General features: G+C 46.0%; 1 protein-coding gene across 36 annotated transcripts in view; it reads left to right on the forward strand.

Annotated features, from left to right (window-relative positions):
• clasp2 (cytoplasmic linker associated protein 2) overlaps positions 1-21697 on the forward strand; it is a 582371-nt gene that overhangs the window by 289135 nt on the left and 271539 nt on the right. For all 36 annotated transcript variants that reach the window (XM_038809903.1, XM_038809905.1, XM_038809907.1 and 33 more), the window contains one exon: positions 999-1166. In XM_038809903.1, the coding sequence (XP_038665831.1) occupies positions 999-1166 (168 nt within the window). The remainder of the gene's footprint in view (positions 1-998; positions 1167-21697) is intronic.

Raw genomic sequence — 21697 nt, forward strand, 5'->3', positions numbered from 1 at the left:
TAAAAATTAATTGCTTTTTTTTCCTTTAAAAACCTTTTATTTTGGCTATTTTAAATATTAATTATTTTACTCAATATACTATGCGGCCCTTTAAAATTGTGAATTTCTGAATGTGGCCCTTGCACAGAAAAGTTTGCCCACCCCTGAGCTAGCTAAACATCGAAATAACAGCACTTTATGATGACATCAGCAAGGGATTTAAATACAAAGATGCATAATAATAAGACTCTATAAAACTAATTAACTGAAATTCTGCCAATTGAAAACAGTAAATGTTATGTCAGAAGCTACAACAAAACTATTAACCCCTTACTAATTTAGATAATGCTGTTTAGTTCTCTTACTGGCAAAAAAAACTTGCACAAACAGTTCTAAATCCCACAAAACAGGCGACTTGAACTTTACTAATCAATACTGAGGTAGTTCATTTAATTCAGGCAGTAGTTGGGGTACTAAAATTAGCCACATTCCTGAGTTTGAGAGAAGAATATTCAGCCAGGATTTCATTATCCTGGGTGCCCTGCTTAAAGATACTAATGTTTGTTTTGTGGCTCTGCCAAGCTTTCTCACCATAAACAAACAAATTATTGACAATCGCCTTGACTTGTGCATCAAAATAGCAACTTTACTGAAGGACCACAGAGTTGCTAGTGCCTGTGTAGCCATACTTAAAAGAGAGTTAGCATCTTGAGAACAGGAGAAATGGAGGAAGAGGATGTATTAGTTTTTTTGCATGATTTTTCATTCCAGTTTTTAATTGTGATTAAACTAGAAATTGTAAATATTTACTTATTTACTCAACATTAGGAATTATTGTCTGGAGCAATGAATAATATGGGATTTGGATCTATTTATTTTATTACTTTTCTGTTGCTACATAGCTTGTTTTATATTTGAGGAATTCGTACGGTAGAGGCTAACTCATAACATGCGCACAGATGAGTATCTAATATTCCTTTAAAATACTAAAACTTGTGATGCTTAATTTTTTTGCATAGAACTTATTGGAGTCTTCGAAACCACTTTCCTGCAGAAGCTGATGCATTGTACAACTCCCTGGAGCCTTCCTATCAAAAAGGTTTTCAAGCACATCTGAAGAGTTCCACTAGCGCTGCATCACTCCCTCATTCGGATCGGTCCTCTTCCAGCTCACAAGAGAGCCTTAAGTATGAAGGGTTTATTTTTAAAGCTCTTACCTTGAAAGAAAATCACAGCATAACTCTCTAATTATATATAGACTGAAAGTTTTCTCCCAACAGCTTAAGTTATCTAAAGATTATGAGTAATGATTACAAATTGAGCATGTTGAGTCTGTGACTATGTTTTTCATTGCTTGCAAAGTGTGATCAGTAGAACTTTGACACTGGCTGACTCAAACTGTATTTTGTATGGAACTCCAGTAATGGGGAATAATTGTGACTTTGATCAGAACAAAAATCTGTCTTTGATAAACTCCATGTACATTGAGATTGTATCGGGATATTCTGACAATTCTAACTCCTTATTTACAGCACTACAAATTATAGGTCGTTCATACCAAGAATGCTGCTGGATAATAATCTTTATTTCTATCGTGATTGTGAATCCCTTTCTCCAGACCCTAAAGTTTACATTCAATTATTTATTTTATCAAACTGCACATTAACCTTTTGACCATCGATAAATTTGCTCTTTCAGGAATTTTGTAGCTCTGGAGGTTGATTGTATGCACATCTGCATTGCCTATTTTCACTCAATTTGTAAAAAATATGTCCAAGATTTCTCCTCTAATCTTCTTAACATGGACTTTTCATAGCCTGGCACTGTGAGGCTAACCACTGTGCCACCAATGACACTAAATTATTTTAGTTGGGGAGGGAGATGGTGGAATGAAAACAAAAAATGCTGGAAAAATATACCTAGTCTGGTAACATCTGTGGAGAAAAACAGAGCTAATGGGCGGGATTTACCGGCTGTTCAAGCCGGCGGGAAATTCCGGTCCCACGCTGGCACATGGGTTTCCTGGTGACGAGGGGTGCTGTCAGTGGGGAATCCCATTGACAATGGCGGGACCAGGCAATCCCACTGTGGGTCGCCTCCCCTGCCGAAAAACACGTGGCGAAGTGGTTGGTAAATTCCTCCCAATATTTCAGGTTGAGTGACCTTGCATCATTCAGCATTTTTGCTTTTATTTCCGATTTCTCAGCATCTGCCATGTTTTGGTTTTGTATTGAGGAAGATGGTGAGCTGATGGGTGGAATTTAGAAAAGTACTACATTTGGTGGAGGATAGGAAAGATGCATATCTGGGGAACTAGATGTACCCCAATGGGATAATGGTGTTTGGAAACACATTGTAGTAAGAATGGAAGGTTGTGTGATATTAACTGGGAGAATCCAGTGGGCAGGTTAGATAAAATGCTGAAGTGGTAAGTCGGCGAACGATGTGAGGGTAATTATAACTGAGGAGGCCCAATTTCTAAAAGTATTAAGAGATTTGGATAATTCACATTTATCCAAGTTCAATTTTCTTTTGCAAATACCCGTTCCTGACTAAAAACTACATTGCCATTCCTTTGCTGTCACTGGGTCAAAAACCTGGAACCCGCTTCCTAACAGCACAAAGGGTTTGCCCACCAAATGAACTTCAGTGGTTCAAGAAGGCAGCCCACCACTACCTTCAACGACAATTAGGGATGGGCAAGAAATGCTCGTCTTGCCAGTGACACAGGCACATCCAATAACCCCTTCAATCCAGGAATCAATCATTGTCTTCTCTGAGCATCTTTTAATTCAGTTTTATCCTTTTTTTAAATAAGGACACCAAGAGAACACACATTACTCCAGATTACGTCTCACCAAGACCCTGTGCAGCTACAGCTACACCTCCCTACATTTGCAATTAACACCAATACACCATATTCCTCCTACATAATGAGAGCTCTTAGTTTGTGTAGTAACCTTTGATGCAACACCTTAACAAATACCTTTTTGGGAATCCATCTATGCCAGGGGTGGGCAAACTTTTCCGTGCAAGGGCCACATTCAGAAATTCACAATTTTAAAGGGCCGCATAGTATATTAAGTAAAATAATTACTTCACCCGGTTATGATTCTGGGTGCCTCATATAGAACATAGAACAGTACAGCACAGAACAGGCCCTTCGGCCCTCGATGTTGTGCCGAGCAATTATCACCCTACTCAAGTCAACGTATCCACCCTATACCAGTAAGTAACCCAACAGCCCCCCCCCATTAACCTTAAAAAAATAATTAAAAATTAAAAAAAAAAAAAAATTTTAATTTTTTTTTTTAATGACTTGGTGGGCCGCATAAAGACCTTTGGCGGGCCGCATGCGGCCCGCGGGCCGTAGTTTGCCCACCCCTGATCTATGCCATAGCTGTAGATTCCCCTTATCTACTTTGCATTCTGTTGCCCTCCTTTTTCGAAAAGTCTTGTTATATTTGCAATTTTCCAATCAATGGGAACTTTTCAAGAATCTAACAAATTTTGGAAGATCACAACCAATGCACCTATCATCGTTTCAGCCATTTATTATAAGATTCTAGTTTGCAGGTCATCGGGTCCAGAGGAGTTGTCTAACTTCAATTCCTATATCTTTCCCAGTATCTTTTCCCAGGGATTGTGGTTGTTTTAACTTCCTCCCTCCCTTTTACCTCTTGATTTTCAAGTACTCTTGGGATTTTTTTTGTGTCTACTGCAGTGAAGACACATACAAAATAACTGTTCAACACTTTGGCCATTCCCTTCTTTCTATTTATTAATTAAAGTCTCAATTTCTAATGACCAACACTTAGTTACTCTTTTCTTTCAATATCCTTGTAGCAACGTTTATTTGTTTTTATATTTCTAGCTCATTAAAATGCTTTATTTTCTCCATTCTTTGTTGGTTTTTAAAACTTGTGCAACTTTCTGACTTTTAACTAATCTTTGCCGTATTGTACTCTATCTCTTTCAATTTGATACTATACTTAACTTCTTTAGTTAACCATGGATAGTACACCCTTCTCCTACAGTATTACTTGCCCAATGAAATATATCTTTGTAGAAAGTTATGATCTTCTTAAATGTCTACTGTTCTAACTTTTAACCTATTTTCCCAATTTACTTTAGGTAACTCGGGTAAATTCTACGCCAGCAGGATTCTCCGTTCTGCCGGCAGGTCACTCCTGTCCGCAGGTTTCCTGATGGCGTGGAGGTTACAGTGGGAAATCCCATTAGCCAGGCACTAGAATGGAGAATCCTGCCGCCAGCGATGGCGCGCCGCCAAGAAACCCGCAGCTGGGGAGGCGGAGAATTCACCCATCTGTCTTCGTATCTTTGTAATTGCCTTTATTTAATTTTAGTCTTAGACCTACATTTCTCGCCCTCAAACTGAATGTGAAATTCTAATCAGTCACAATCACTTGCTGGGAGGCTGTTTCTAAAAAATTAGCACATTGCCAGGTTTAGAATAACCTGCTCCCTGGTTGGCTCTCGAATTTATAACTCTCAGAAATCATCCTGAATACACTCTTCCGGGCTACATTTGCGAATCTGATTTATTCAGCCTATATAATGATTAAAATCATCCATGATTATTGTAATACCTTCCTTACAAGCTTCCATTATTTCTTTCTGTACACACTACCCATGTACAGAAAGAGTTCAAAAGGGGGTTTCTCCCACAGTTCAAAGATGTGCAGGTTAGGTGGATTGGCCATGCTAAATTACCCTGTAGGGTGGGGTTGCAGGAATAGGACGGGGTATTGGCCGAGGTAGGGGTGGTCTTTTGAAGGGTCAGTGCAGACTTTATGGGCCGAATGGCACTTTAGGGATTCTATGAAACAGCTAATGTTTCAGGTCTATAACCTTTCACCTGATGCTATGTCTGCCTTACTACAAATATTACTTTTAATACTGAGAGTACAGGAGCGTGCCCAATCTGACAAGTGACCGATGTACCAAATTTAACACATTCCAGCACAACCTCACTAGGAGAGAAATTGGAACAGGACGGCTTTGTTTCTTATCGCCATCTGAGGTGTATGTTTTTGTTGGTCATTTGTAATTAGTATCAGAGCAATTTGGCTGCTGTCCTATAAGTCCTGCATATTGCCAGTATTAGTGCTTGGTAAATATTAGTGTTGTACATTATTGAACTCTGGAGTTTTAATGCTGTGCTTTGTTAGACATTAGAGCAGTTTGGTTGCTCTATTGTAAGCACTGCATGTTGCCACTTCTAAAATTAATATTAGTGAATGTTAATGTTGTGCATTATTTGAGCTCTGGGGTGTTGATGCTTTGCCTTGCCTGTGCTCGAAGTGCTAGCATTGTGCTTCAGCAAGTTTCACATGTTTTCAGACAAGGCACATTCGTAATGATTGCGAGTTCAGATAATGCGCAGCAAAGACACACCATTCTGCAGCCTATCCAGGAATGATTTGATCAAATTACACAATCCACGTAGCGTGTTGGCCAGTTACACATTCCCCTCCTGACAGTGTCACTATATCAATTTTATTAACTTTGAACAGCCCCTCCAACTCGATCACAAACATCCCCCACCTTTCCTCAAACCCCCCCTGAAGCGCCCCATAACTCATACTTTATCTTCTCTAACCGCAGGAAGTCGTACAGGTCACCCACCCAAGCGGCTATCCCCGGTGGCGATGCCGACCACCACTCCAGCAAAATTCGTCGGCGTGCAATCAGAGAGGTGATGGCCGAGATATCGGCCTTCCTCCTCTCCAGGAGCTCCGACTTCTCTGAGACCCCAAATATTGCCATCAAAGGTCTGGATCCACCTCCTCCAGTCTCCTGGCTAAGACATCGAACACTCCCGACCAGAATCTTCCCAATTTATTGCAACCCCAAAACATGTGTGCGTGATTCGCTGGCCCCCACCCACACCTCTCACACTCATCTGCTACCCCCTGAAAGAACCCACTCATTCTCATCTGAGTCATGTGCATCCTGTGCACCACCTTGAACTCTATCAAGCTCATCCTTGCACATGAGGCGGTCCTGTTTACCCTACACAGTGCCTCACTCCATGCTCTCCAATTGATCTCCCCTCCCAACTCCGCTTCCCATTTCTCCTTGATCTTCACCACCTGCTCGCCTCCCTGCTCCCCCAGCCACTTGAATATATCCCCAATTCTTCCCTCCCCTTCCACATCCGGGAGCAGCAGTCACTCCAGCAGGGAGCATCCCGGCAACCTAGGGAATCCCCTCCAGACCTTTTGCGCAAAGTCCATAACCTGCAGATACCTGAACTCTCCCCCTCGGCAGCTCTACCCTCTCCCTTAGCTCCTCCAGACTGGTGAACCCTTCCTCCAAATACAGATCCCTCACCTTGACCAGCCCCACTTCCCTCCACCTCCTGTGTACACTATCCACCCCCCCTCCCCTCCCGGCTCAAACTCCTGATTCCCGCACAGCGGCGTTAGCACTGACATCCCTTCCACCCTAAAATGTCTCCTTAACTGATTCCATATCTTCACTGTGGACTGCGCCACCGGGCTCCTTGAATACCTACTTGGAGCCATTGGCAATACTGCCGTCACCATAGCCCTCAAACTAGACCGCTTACAAGATTCCTTCTCCATCCTAACCCACTCTACCCCATCTTCCCACCACCTTGTCCACATTTGTCGCCCAATAATAATGAAGCAAGTTTGACAACGCCAACCCCCCCTGCTGCCTCTGCCTCTGTAGCACAGTCCTGCCCATCCTCGGCACCTTCCCTGCCCATACAAAGTCAGAAATGATCGTGTCCACTTTTTTCCGAAAAAAGGCCTTTGGTATAAAGATTGGGAGAGCTTGAAAGAATAACAAGAACCTCAGCAGAGTTTTCATTTTCTACCACTTGGACCCTCCCTGCCAGCATTCAGTGCAGTGTATCCCACCTCTTAAGATCCTCCCTAGCCTCCTCCACCAGCTTTGTTAAGTTCCACTTATGGAGCCCTGTCCATTCCCTTGCTACCTGAATCCCCAAATACCTAAACCTATCCCTCGCTATTGTAAATGGCATCTCCCCTAAATTAGCCCGCTGTGCCAGCTCATTCATCGGGAATACCTCGCTTTTCCATACATTCATCAATTTTATTAACCTAACGTTGGGTTGATAAACATAACCGTAAATATTTAGGGAATGTTGGGCTCCTGTTTCCTTGAACTTAGAAGGTTGGCGTTGATCTGATCTAGGGGTGTAAATTCACAATAACAGAATCTTTACACTGCACAATGAGGCTATTCAGCCCATTGAGTCTGTACTGGATTGCTGAAGGATTATTTTACATAATCTCACTCCCCTGCCCCTGCCTATCCCTGTAACCTTGCACATACATTCTTTTCAGAAAGCAATCCAGTTCCCTTTTGAATACCTTGATCACAGCTGCCTGCATCATCCTCTCAGGAAGTTTGTTCCAGACTCCGACCAACCACTTTGTAAAAATGTTTTCTCCCACATAAAACTGCTTTTTATCCCTGAATCATTCTTTTGAATTACTTCTGTACTCTCTCAAATGCCTTCACATTCTTTACCCAGAACTGGATTTTCTCCTCCAGATGTGGCCTAACCAGCACCTTATGCAAGGTCTCCTTAGTCTTGTACTCGATGCCCCTTTTAATAAAGCCTGAGATACTGTAGGCTTCATTAACTGCTCACCCAACATGCCCTGCCATCTTCAATGACTTCTGCAAATATACACCAAGGTCCCTTTGTTCTTGCACCATCTGAAGAGTTTCTCTCTCTATTTTGTACTGTCTCTCCATATTCACCTTGCCAAAATGAATTGCCTCATTTTTCTGCATCGAATTTCATTTGCCATTTGTCTCCCCAATCCACTAACAAGTCCATGCCCTTTTGAAGTTCTAGACTATCCTCATCACAGTTGACATCATTTCCAATCTTCTTGTCATCTGCAAATTTTGAAATCATGTGCTGAATACCACAGTTTAGGTTATTAGTATATATCAGGAAATGCAAGGGTGCCAACACCAGGAACAAATGACTTCATTACAAACTTTCTTCTAGTGAAAACAACAATTTATCACTTTCCTTTCACTCAGCTAATTTCTTATCCAAATGCATACTTTCCTTTTTATTCTTCGAGCTAGAATTGTGCCCACAGGCCTGCTGTGTGACACTATCAAATGCCATTTGAAAATTCATATAGGCAACGGCATTACCCATATCAACCTTCTGTTAATTCTTCAAAAAATTCCAGCAAGTTAGTTAAACATGATTCTCTTCATGAATGCATTAGATAAAGGAGCAGAAGTAGACCATTCAGCCCATCAAATCGTCTGTCATTCAATGAGATCATGACTGATCTGATATGATAATCCTCAACTATATTTTCTTGCCTTCTCCCCATAATTCTTGATTCCCTTACTGAATAAAAATGTGTCATCTTGGCCTTGAACATAGTTAACAGCCCAGCTTCTGCAGCCCTCTTCAGCAAAGAATTGCACAGATTCACTGCCCTCTGAGTGAAGAAATTCCTCCTCATCTCTATCTTAGGGGCTTGAAGTTCTGTATATCTTTGCTGGAATGTGAATGGTATTTTGTGTTGAAATGGCAGTTGAACTTACTTGGTACCATTGTTTGAAAGCTTTGTCCTGAAAATTAGGTACAAAAGGCAACAACAGTTCATGAATATACATAGGCCAAGTAGCTGTCACTGTACATTTAAGTACCAATCTCCCTTTTTTCTCCTGAGATTCGTTTCTTTCAGCCACATCTGAATCAGAGCCAGATTCATCACTTCTCTTCAAGAACTTATCCATGGCAAACTGTGCTCAAACACACCACATTAAACAATAAATGTTCTCAAGCATCCACTTACAAGCACGATTTCAGCTCTTTGGCCATGCCGAGCAGAACACTACTGCTCCAAAAGTATATCCTCGCACCCCCCACCCACTAGCACAGTGTTACCAACCTTCAGCTGCCTTCTCAGATCTTCGGGCTTCTTTTGGGGTCTCTTCAACTACTGGGGCTTTTCCCGATCCACTTCACTAAGGTTTCCTCCTGGCAGCCTTTTCTCTAATTGGAGCCTTTTTTTTCCTTTCCTTAACATTTAATGGTTCTTGTTTCTTGCCTCTGTCATCTTCCCTAACTCAGAACTTCATATTTTTTGCTTCTCCCTGTCTTCTCTCCTGTTTTTCACCTTTTCCTGGGTTTTTTGCGCCCTTTTTGAGTTTTCTCTTTTTGCGCAGGCGCATGGGGCCTTCATCTTCAGCTCCGAGGTCAGCTGACCAACGTAAAGAATCCAAACTGCGCATGCGCGGGAGGCTCGAGGTTCTTCGGGACTTGCGAGACGCCGAGCTCAGCTGAAGACCAAGGTTAGTTTTAGTTTACAAAAGCAGACATGAATTAGTAGCTTTGAACCTTATTCGCAGCACACTTGGGCGATGTGCTGCAGCACGTTGGGAACCACTTTTCTGCACTATCTTCCTCACAGTTCACAAGTTTGGTATAATTTGCAAATTTTGAAATTGTTCCCTCTGCTCCCATTTCTAGGTCATTAATATACATCAAGAAAAAAAACACTGACTCCTGGGCAACTCCACTCCAAACCTTCCTCTCGCCTGAAAAATGCCAATTCACCACTACTGTTTCCTGTCCCTCAGCCAATTTTATATCCATGTTACTACTGCCCCTTTTGTTCCAGGAGCTCTAACCTTGCTCACAAACCCATGCATGCGTTCCTTAATTATCTTGCGCTTATCGATATGACGAGTGATTTTGTCCCAAAATATTATTTCTGGAAATTTGACTACCAGGAAATCAAAATGACTGGTCTGTAGTTGCTGGCTTTGTCTTTGTCATAATATACACCAGTATATCATGGTGCAGACACATACTGATGGACACACACAGGGACTAATCAACATGCACAAACATCGCAGCCAATCACCAGTTTGAATACACACACTATAAAGGCAGAGGGCACCACGGTTCCCGCTCATTATGGGTGCTGCTTCCGAGTGTAACAGAAACTCATCCAGCCCAGCACAGACTTGCAACACGTGCTGAGAGAGTCAACTGTTTCGGACAAGGCTTAGGTCTCTAGTTTAAGTTAGCATCATTTAGACCCACAGTCATCGTGTGTTAGTTAGTTAGAAGTAGTTAATAAAATTGAGTTGAACCTTCAACAGTGTTGGAAGTGTCTGTTCATCTCTCAAGTCTACACTAGCCAACACTTCATGATACCAGGAGTTGAGGGATGCTCGCACTTCTGAGACCTACCTTTCAGTGATCGGCCTTCCACCAGTCTCGCGCCATCCTACAGAATGGACTCCGCCCGTCGCCGCCTCTCCGTATTGCAGGGAATCTGGGCTCGAACTGGAAACTTTTCAAACAGCACTTCCAGCTGTACCTCGAAGCCAGGGACCTGGGAGCTGCCTCGGACGCACGGAAGATTGCTGTCTTCCTCTTCACAGTCGGTGACCACGCTCTGCACATTTACAACTCGCTCACCTTCGATGAGGGGGAGGACAAATCGAAGTTCAAGACCATAATTCTGAAGTTCGACAGCCACTGCACGGTCGAGGTCAACGAGAGCTTCGAGAGATACATGGTTCAACAGCGAATTCAGGGTAAGGACGAGCCTTTCCAGTCCTTGATTACCCACCTCCGCGTCCTTGCGCAGTCCTGCAACTACGGGTCCACCTCTGACTCCATGCTCCGTGACCAGATTGTTTTTGGTGTTCAATCTGAGCCACTGCGCCAGCAGCTGCTAAAAGTAAAGCAGCTCACTTTCTCCACAGACATTGAGACCTGTGTACTTCATGAACATGCCTCCACGTGCTACTCCTGCATCCAGGCTGCTGAAATGGCACGGCAAGCCCCTTACAAGGCAGAACGGGTCCAAATGATTAAATCTTTTCAGGCTCTGGATCTGAACGATGGTGGCCATTTTGCGTGCTTTTCGCGGAGTCCTGCGTTTACACGCAGCAAGCGTGCTGATGTCACGGACTGCTTCACGCAGGTGCGCGCTACGCTGAATCACCCCGCGATGCGTGGTGGTGCGACGAATGTCCCGACGCTCCAGCATGCGGCAACTGCGGCTCCGCCCACTTAAAGTGGCAATGTCCCACGAAGTCCCGACGCTGCCTGCAGTGTGGCAAACGAGGCCACTACGCTGCAATGTGCAGATCTTCCATGCCTGCTGTTTTTTCGAAGGGCCACCCGGCCCCACAGAGATGTCAGGGCTATCCAGCCTGCCATCAATGAACCTACTCGAGACCTTGATTCCGACTGTGCCTGCAATGACCCACAGGTCCCATTCCAAATCGGCGTCGTTACTACGAACAGGATGTCCCCCAAGCGTGGCACGTCCACAGCGTCAGCCAGGATGATGAGTGGTGTGCCATCCTTACGGTCAACCGGTCCCCTGTCAGGTTCCGCCTGGACACTGGCGCTTCTGCCGATCTCATTGCGTCGTCTGATTTTCGCAAGCTCTGCGTACAGCCTGCTGTCCTGCCATCTCCGCCAGCAGCTCTTGCCGCCTTGAGGTGACACATCGTGCTCACACAGTCATTCTCCCGTTCGAGATTGTTGCTGCCTCAAAAGCCTCCTTGCTTGGTGCGCTGGCATGCAAGCTGCTCCACTTAGTGCAGAGAGTACACTCTCTCTCTTCAAGCGATGTGTCTGCATCCTCTGACACAGACTTCAGGGTGCAACTCGACTCCATCATCCAGCAATACCATGATGTTTTCGAAGGCATGGGCACGGTCCCCTACCCGCACAAAATCTTACTCAAGCCCAACGCCACGCCTGTCGTTCACGCACCTCGCAGAGTCCCAGCGCCCCTCAGGGACCGCCTCAAGCAACAGCTCTAGGACCTCCAGGACCAAGGAGTAATTTCTAGGGTCACGGAACCCACAGACTGGGTAAGCTCCATGGTCTGCGTCAAGAAGCCGGTGAGCTGCGGATCTGTATTGATCCTAAAGATCTGAATCAGAATATCATGCGGGAGTACTACCCGATTCCGAAACGTGAGGAGCTCACGTCCGAGATGGCCCACAAACTATTCTCAAAACTGGATGCCTCGAAGGGTTTCTGGCAGATCCAACTAGATGAGTCCAGCAGGAAGCTGTGTACGTTCAACACACCCATTGGCAGGTTCTGCTACAACCTGATAACATTCGGCATCATCTCTGCATCCGAAGTTTTCCACCGGATCATGGAGCAGATGATGGAGGGGATCGATGGTGTCCGGGTATATGTCGACGACATTATTATCTGGTCAACCACCCCGCAGGAACACATTGCCCGCCTTCAGCGTGTTTTCAGGCACATCCACGAACACGGCCTTCGCCTCAATAGGGCCAAATGCTCCTTCAGCCAGTCGAGTATCAAGTTTCTGGGGGATTGCAGCAATCACGTCCATGAAGACGCCAGAGGACAAGAAAGTGGTCCTCCGGTCCCTGGGTATGGTGAACTTCCTGGGTATGGTGAGTTTTCCTCTCACACCACGGCCCTCAGAGACCTGATTCGCAAACCACAGATTTCCAATGGGTCCCTGCTCACGAGCGTGAATGGCAGGAGCTGAAGGCCAAGCTTTCAACGGCCTCATTGTTGGCTTTTTTCGACCCGACCAAAGAAACCAAAATCTCTACTGATGCCAGTCAGTCGGGATTGGTGCCGTGCTCCTGCAACGAGACGAGGCCTTGTCATAGGCCCCCGTTGCATATGCGTCGCGGGCGATAACTCCCACAGAGCAGCGCTATGCGCAAATTGAGAAAGAGTGTCTCGGCCTTCCCACTGGAGTCATGAAGTTCCACGACTACGTCTATGGATTTCCGCAGTTCACAGTTGAAACCGACCACCGCCCCCTTGTAAATATTATCAAAAAGGACTTGAATGACATGACGCCTCGCCTCCAGCGTATCCTACTCAAGTTGCGCAGGTACAACTTTCAACTGATCTATACCCTTGGCAAGGACCTTGCCGTTGCCGATACCCTCTCAAGGTCGATCACAATTCCGTGTGATCATGACGGCTTCATTTGCCAAATAGATGCTCACGTTCAGTTTGCAGCCTCCTATTTGCCAGCTACGGATACACGACTGATGCAAATTCGCCGCAAGACAGCGGCTGAACCACTTCTGCAGCGGGTGAAGCGCCTAATGTCAGACGGTTGGCTCAAGGGCCAATGCCCGCAATTTTACAACGTCCGCGATGACCTGGCGGTTGTCGACAGGGTGCTCCTGAAATTGGATTGCATCGTCGTCTCACAAAGCATGCGCCAGCTAGTGTTGGAGCAACTCCATGATGGCCATTTAGTAATCGAGAAGTGCCGCCGCAGGGCCAGAGAAGCCGTCTACTGGCCGGGCATCAATGATGACATCGCCAATGTGGTGCTCAACTGCTCTACCTGCCAGCGTTTTCAGCCCGCCCATCCACGGGAGACCCTGATGCGCAATGAGCTCGTCACATCGCCTTGGACCAAAGTGGGCATTGACTTGTTCCATGCATTGGGCAGGGACTACGTCATTATCATCGACTATTTCTCCAGTTACCGGAGGTCATCAGGCTGCACGATCTCACATCCGCGGCTGTGATCAGGGCTTGTAAGGAGACATTTGCCCAACATGGCATTCCGCTGACGGTCATGTCAGACAATGGCCCCTGTTTCGTGAGCCAGGAATGGGCCGGCTTCGCCCGACACTACAATTCGAGCACGTTACGTCCAGTCCCCTATACCCCCAATCCAATGGGAAGGCGAAAAAGGGGGTCCACATTGTTAAGCGGCTCCTCAGCAAGGCCGCCGACGCCGGCTCAGAGTTCCATCTTGCTTTGCTGGCCTATCGCTCTGCCCCACTCTCCACCGGCCTGTCGACTGCTCAGCTACTAATGAACCGCACCCTCAGAACGACGGTGCCATCAATTCTCGCTCCCAACCTCGATTATGTCCCCGTGCTCCACCGCATGCACATGTCTCAACTGCAGCAGAAAACGTCATACGACTCACGGGCTGCTGACTTTCCCGACATCCATCCACACGACAAGGTTTGCATCCACCTCCCGGATGGGGCTGGTCTGCGCCTGCTTTCATTCTAAGGCAGGTGGCCCCCCGCTCCTTCCTGGTCCGCTTACCGGATGAATCCATTCGGCGCCGCAACAGGCGTGCTCTTCGCCTGGTTCCAGGGTCGTCACGGGATCCTCCAACCAGCTCTGCTACTGATCCCAACATGGGCTGTACGGCGCTTCCGGTCACTCTGCCTGCCCCTGACAGTGCTGCAGCCCTCCCGGCTCCTGAGGCGCCAGCTGTTGCCCCACCCTTGAGGCGGTCACCAGGGTTCGTCGCCCACCTCAGAGACTGAACTTATGAACTCTACACATGTGGACTCTCTGAAATGTTTTTTTCCTATATCCTTTATTGTTGCATTCATTATCCAGTGATTTGTAAATAGATTCGTTGGTTGTTCCAGTTCATGGTAGTCATCTGCACCCGACACCTTCCTCTGTAAATAGTCTTGTTCCCTGTATGTAGCTTTGTACATATGTCTTCGCACCTCACACGTAGCTAGGTACATTCTCCGCACACCCACACTATTTATTAGCACATGCCTAGATCAACATTTTTTTATAAAAGGGGGGATGTCATAATATAGACCAGTATATCATGGTGCAGACACACACAGGGACCAATCAACATGCACAAACACCGCAGCCAATCACCAGTTGGAATACACACACTATAAAGGCAGAGGGCACCACGGTTCCCGCTCATTCAGGGTGCAGCCTCTGAGTGTAACAGGAACTCATTCAGCCCAGCACAGACTTGCAACACGTGCTGAGAGAGTCAACTGGTTCGGACAAGGCTTAGGTCTCTAGTTTAAGTTAGCATCATTTAGACCAGTGGTTCTCAACCGGGGTCCACATGGACCCTGGGGGTCCATGTAATATTACTGGGGGTCCACACAAAAAAAATACCGAATTGGGGGTCCACGGTGATATTTTAGTGGTCCATAGAGCAATTCTACTTCAGAACAATTGTTATTACTGAGAATTAAATTTTTACAGTAATCTACGCCATATTAAAATACTAAAAGTAGAAATATTCATGTAGCTATGAATTGATGAAGATTCAACTCAATTTTATTAACTACTTCTAACTAACTAACACACGATGACTGTGGGTCTAAATTTTAGACCAACAGTCATCGTGTGTTAGTTAGTTAGAAGTAGTTAATAAAATTGAGTTGAATCTTCATCAGTGTTGGAAGTGTCTGTTCATCTCTCAAGTCTACACTAGCCAACACTTCAGTCTTTGCATCCCTTTTTGAACAAGGTTCCCCACGGTAGGCTATTGCAGAAAATACAGAGGCATGGGATTCAGGGTGATTTAGCAGTTTGGATCAGAAATTGGCTAGCTGATGGAAGACAAAGAGTGGTGGTTGATGGGAAATGTTCAGACTGGAGTCCAGTTACTAGTGGTGTGCCACAAGGATCTGTTTTGGGTCCTTTGCTGTTTGTCATTTTTATAAATGACCTGGAGGAGGGCGTAGAAGGATGGGTGAGTAAATTTGCAGATGACACTAAAGTCGGTGGAGTTGTGGATAGTGCAGAAGGATGTTACAAGTTACAGAGGGACATAGATAAGCTGCAGAGCTGGGCTGACGGGTGGCAAATGGAGTTTAATGCAGAAAAGTGTGAGGTGATTCATTTTGGAAGGAATAACAGGAAGGCAGAGTACTGGGCTAATGGTAAGATTCTTGGTAGTGTGGACAAGCAGAGAGATCTCGGTGTCCATGTCCATAGATCCCTGAAAGTTGCCACCCAGGTTGAGAGGGTTGTTAAGAAGGCGTACGGTGTGTTAGCTTTTATTGGTAGGGGAATTGAGTTTCAGAGCCATGAGGTCATGTTGCAGTTGTACAAAACGCTGGTGCGGCCGCATTTGGAGTATTGTGTGCAGTTCTGGTCGCCACATTATAGGAAGGATGTGGAAGCATTGGAAAGGGTACAGAGGAGATTTACAAGAATGTTGCCTGGTATGGAGGGAAGATCATATGAGGAAAGGCTGAAGGACTTGAGGCTGTTTTCGTTAGAGGTTAAGAGGGGACTTAATTGAGGCATACAAGATGATCAGAGGATTAGATAGGGTGGACATCGAGAGCCTTTTTCCTTGGATGGTGATGTCCAGCACGAAGGGACATAGCTTTAAATTGAGGGGAGATAGATATAGGACAGGTGTCAGAGGTAGGTTCTTTACTCGGAGAGTAGTAAGGGTGTGGAATGCCCGGCCTGCAACAGTAGTGGACTCGCCAACACTAAATGCATTCGAATGGTCATTGGATAGGCATATGGACGATAAGGGAATAATGTAGATGGGCTTTAGAAGGGTTTCACAGGACGGTGCAACATCGTGGGCCGAAGGGCCTGTACTGCGCTGTAATGTTCTATGTTCTAAGGGTGTAACATTTGGAATTCTCCAGTCCTCTGGCATCACCCCTTCAATCTGAGGAAGGCTGGAAGATTGCCTATGCAATTTCCACTCCCACTTCCCTCCATTCCCATGTTGAGTTTTTGAGGGCAGGTCTTTGCAGGGGATCAGTGATGGTGAGTGTGCCTTTACCCAATCTTTAGGGGTCGACGGTGGGTATGGTCAGTGGGGACTGGAGGGATATAGGGTAGGTGTAGGCCACCATGCCAGCTGGACAGGCTAGTTAACAGCAGTGAAGTGGGGGTTGCAAGGACGAAGGCATTGGGGGGGGGGGGGGGGGGGGGGGGGCTGGGGTTGGTGGTTTATTGATTGAGCGAGGGGGGAATGAGGTTTTTGACATGGGTGTGGTTGGTGTGGCACAGTTGGGAAGTGATCGATGGCAGTGGACATCCAGGGGCAGACCTGGAGGATCGTGTGACAAGGGCCGGGGACTGGCTCAAAAAAGGATATGGCTGATTGGCAGGGGAAGGAGGCAGGGAGCCCCCGACCAGCCTGGTCACGTGGAACATGAGTGGGTTGAATGGGCGGGTTAAATAGTGGTGTGTGTTCACGCATTTGAGGAGTCTGAAGGCGGATGTGGCATTTTTGCAGGGGACTTGAAGTTGGGGGACCAGACGAGGCTGAGACAGGGATAGGCGGGCCAGGTGTTCCATTCGGGGCTGGATATGAAAATGAGGGGATGGAGGTATTGATTAATCAGTGGGTTGCGTTCCAGTTATTGTGGCCATTCGGGGGGGGGGGGGGGGCGGAGATATGTGATGGTTAGTGGAAAGTTGGAGGGGATACCCATGTTTCTGGTAAACATGGGAATTAGGATGGTGTGGATTTTATGTGGCTGGTGTTAGGGAAGATCCCGGACTTGGACTCACATCGGTTAATTATGGGGGGATGATGTTAAAATGGATCAAAGCTTGGACCGGTCAAGTCCAAGTCGTCGAGGGTGTTGGCAGTGGTGAAGGAGCTGAGGGGGTTTATGGAGCGCTGGCGGAGGTGGCCAACTCTGAGTATTCGCCGATTGTGTTTTCTGACCACGCACCGCACTGGATTTGCAGGTGGCTCCTGGGTGGGGGCGCCTAACGGCCACTGAAGACAGGAGGTGGGTTTTCTGGCAGATGAGGAGGTGTGTGAGTGGGTGAGGGTTGCTAGTGGGGCTATGTGGAGCTGATTTTTATCATTTTCTAACCATTTTGATCAGAAATATATCTATCTCTCTCTTTCTTGAAACCATTTAATGATTCAAACTCCACCACACTATGGGGCAGCGGGTTCGACAAATTTGCCGCCCTCTGTGAGAAGTAGTTCCTCCTCATCTCAGTTTTAAATCTATCGCCTCTCAATCTATGGCCGGGATTCTGCGATATCGCAGCCAAGTGTTGGCGCCGGCGTCAAAACCGGAATGAGTGACGCCGGCGTCAATGGGCCTCCAGGCCCAGTAATTATCCTGTCCTTCGGGGGCTAGAATGGCAGCGGAGTGCTATGCGCTGCTCCGGCGCCGAAAGTTGGCACTGCATGGCACATGCGCGTGGTTGCCGTCTCCACGCTGGCCCCCTCCCAATATGGCAGAGCCCGATAGGGGCCCAGTGCGGAGGAACATAGGCGCCCCCCCCCCCGGAATTAGCGCACCCACTGATCGGTGGCCCCCGATCGCGGGCCTCACCACCGTGGAGGCCCCCTCCCAGAGTCGGATCCGCCCATCCCGTCCCCTCACCAGGACGGCCCCTGCAGCCAGAACGCAGAGGTCCCGCCGGGTGGGACCATATGTAAACCACGTCGGCGGAACTCAGCCCGTCGAGCATGGAGAATCGCCTCGGGGGGCCATGACCAGCGCCGCGCGGGCCGATTCTCCGATCGCCAGAGAATCGGTGGCCCAGCGTTGGAGCGGAGTGGCAGGATTCTCGGGCCCCCCCGGCGAGTCTCCGAACTAGCGCAGGCTGGGAGAATCACGGCCCATATCTTTGACTTCTCGTTCTATATTTCCCCACAAGGGAGAACATTTGGTCTATGTTTATCAATCCCTTTTTAATATTTTATATACCTTGATCAGTTCCCCACTCATTCTTCAAAGCCCAAACTATTTAATCTCTCCTCATACAGGGCTGGTTTAGCTCACTGGGCTAAATCGCTGGCTTTTAAAGCAGGCCAGCAGCACGGTTCGATTCCCGTACCAGCCTCCCCGGACAGGCGCCTGAATGTGGCGACTAGGGGCTTTTCACAGTAACTTCATTGAAGCCTACTCGTGACGATAAGCGATTTTCATTTCATTTCATTTTTCATACATCAACCTTTTCATCCCCGGAATCAATCTGGTGAACCTTCTCAGAACTGCCTCCAATGCCACCACATCCTTCCTCAAATAAGGAGACCAAAACTGGACACAATACTCCAGATGTGGTCTCATCAACACCCTATACAATTGCAACAACACTTCCCTCTTATACTCCAGGCCTTTTGCAACAAACTCTAAAATTCCATTTGCCTTTATAACTACATGCTGTACCTGTATACCAACTTTTTGCGATACCTCTGCCCAGACACATTTTGAATCTGCTTTCCATTTAGATTATCTTTGGCTAAAATGAATAACCTCACAATTATCTACATTAAACTACATCTGCCAAATTTTGGCCGATTCTCCTCGCCCATCCAAATCCATCTGTAAACTCTTTATCTTGTTCTCACTGCTTGCTTTCCCACCTATTTTAGTATCATTGGTAAATTTTGTTATATTACACTCTGTCCCTGCTTGCAGATAATTTATATAGAGTGTAAACAGTTGAGGACCCAGGACTGACCCCTGCGGCACCCCACTAGTTACAGTTTGCCAGCCGGAGAAGAACCATTTATCCTGACACTCTGCTTTCTGTCAGTCAGCCCATCCTCAATCCAATGTGGTACTCAAGTGCCCTGCGATATCACCTTCTGATCACCTTCTGGATACCCTGACATTGCCTGCAATACTTTTCTTTGAAGGTGGCCCATTTTTCGGCCACCGTCTTTTCTGCCAACATTTGATTCCAGCTCACTTGACTCGGATGCATTTTTGTCCCATCGAAGGTGGCTTTACCCAAATTAATTATTTCTGTTCTGGGTTGTTCCTTGTCCTTTTCTTAGGCAACCAAAACCTTATGAAACAAGGATGACAGGCCCCTAAATGCTCTCCCACTCGTATTTGATCCACTTGGGTCAACTCATTCCCCAGAACCAGGTCCAACTGTGTTTGCCCTGTTTTGGACTGGAAACATACTGCTGCATGAAATTATCTTTTCAGGAACTCTCACCCCTCTTCTCCCTTTCCTTTATTTATATTCCAGTCTATATTTGAAAAATTAAAGTCCCCCATTATAATTACTCTATAATTCTTGCCTCTCTGTAATTTCTTGGTAAATTTGTGGTGTTCTATATACCATACCGATCAATGTTATTGAACCTTTTAAATTCCTTTCCCCCAGCCAGCGACATTCTGTCCTTGGTCCCTCAACATATCGCTCTCGCTCTCTCTCTCTCTCTCTCTCTTTCTCCACCCCCTCTCAAATTCTCTGACCTCATCCCTCTTGTGCTGTTTTCAAAGTGCTCTTGTATCTTTTCCATCACACGCTGGTTTTGAAGCAGTCTTGGACCTCTCTCCTCTCGTTTATTTTTAAAAACCTTTGGACCTCTCCTCTCTCCGTGCTGTTTTTGAAGCTCTCTTGGATCTCCTTCCCCTTGCACTGTTTTTGAAGCTCACTCGGACCTCTCTCCTTTCGTGCTGTTTTTGAAGCCCCCTCAGTCACGCTGCTTTTGAAGCGCTCTTGTGCTGTTTTTGAACAATCGGCCCTTTCATCTTTTGTGCTGTTTTTGAAGTTCTTTTGGAGCTCTTCCCCTCTCGCATGGTTTTTGAAATGACTATGGAATTCAGTGAGTCAATACAGAGACAATATTTCCAGTGCAGAGGGAATCCAGAAGAAAAAAGCATAATGTTGAAATTAGTGTCACTCAATTCAGGAGAGAAATCAAGAGACACCTTTTCATGTAAATGGTCATGGAAATCTGGAACACATTTCAAAAGATTATGGATGCTTAATTCATAGCTGTTTTCAAGATTCCAAGAAACAGGTTTTTGTTAGGTAAGGCCGTCAAGTTACATGGAAAGAAGGCAGATAAATGAGTTCAGATGCAGATCAGCCATGATTTGATTGAATGAGAGAGCATGTGTGAGGGGCTAACTGGACTACCATTTCTTTCAAAAGCCTGGAATTTAAATCGCCATTTTATGTCACAGCAAATGGAGGTGGATTTTATTTACAATCATGCAGTTTGTGCACATGTCAGCAGAGATATCCAGCGTACACTTGGATCAGTAGGACCTTAAATGTAGAAAGGTTTCTCTCCTTGCCATGTGAGGATTTGAAGGGACTTATTTTTTTCTATAAAGCTTCGGATGAAATTGCAATATCAATAATTTATTACCTGTATTTATTTAAATTTCATTGGCAAACTGCACTGGCTTCATTGTCGATAGGAAGGAAAACACATTTATAGAATTTATGGAAATTGAATCACTGTTTATTGCTATTTGGTGAGAGATTGCAGAGCTCTGAGATACAGGGGTATCTGGGTGCCTTTGTGCATGAATCACAAAAGGCTTGTATGCAGCAATTAATTAGGAAAGCGAATAAAATGAGGGCAGCATGGTCGCACAGTGGTTAGCACTGCTGCCTCATGGCACTGAGAATCTGGGTTCAATCCTGGCCCCGGGTCACTGTCCGTGTGGAGTTTGCACATTCTCCCCATGTCTGCATGGGTGTGACCCCCACAACCCAAAAGTTGTGCAGGGTAGGTGGATTTGCCGTGCTAAATTGCCCCTTAATTAGAAAAAAAAACAATTGGGTACTCTTTTTAAAAGAAAAAAGGAAGCTAATAAAATAATTTATTGCAAGAGGAATTGAATAGGGAGCAGGGAGGTTAAGCTTCAGTTGTATGAAGCAGTAGTGAGACCTGTTATGGGCCAGGGTTTAGCGAACCCCAAAGTCTATCCTGGAGTTCACCTGACACACACCTTTTAATCGATTGTGGTATGGGGAGCACACGGCCCACTCTACAGGTGTTGGCCAGCAGAAATGGAAAAGTATTTTTTAAAGCAAAACAATGTTTATTCTATGAACTCAAGTTAATCTTTTAAAACATACAGTGAACATCTTGGCAACCATTAATTCATATACAACCCCCAAAGACTACAACACTAAGTAAACCTTTAAGCTTTCCTTTTTAACATC

This window comes from Scyliorhinus canicula, chromosome 10 (genome assembly GCF_902713615.1).
Source record: "Scyliorhinus canicula chromosome 10, sScyCan1.1, whole genome shotgun sequence".
NCBI lineage: Eukaryota > Metazoa > Chordata > Chondrichthyes > Carcharhiniformes > Scyliorhinidae > Scyliorhinus > Scyliorhinus canicula.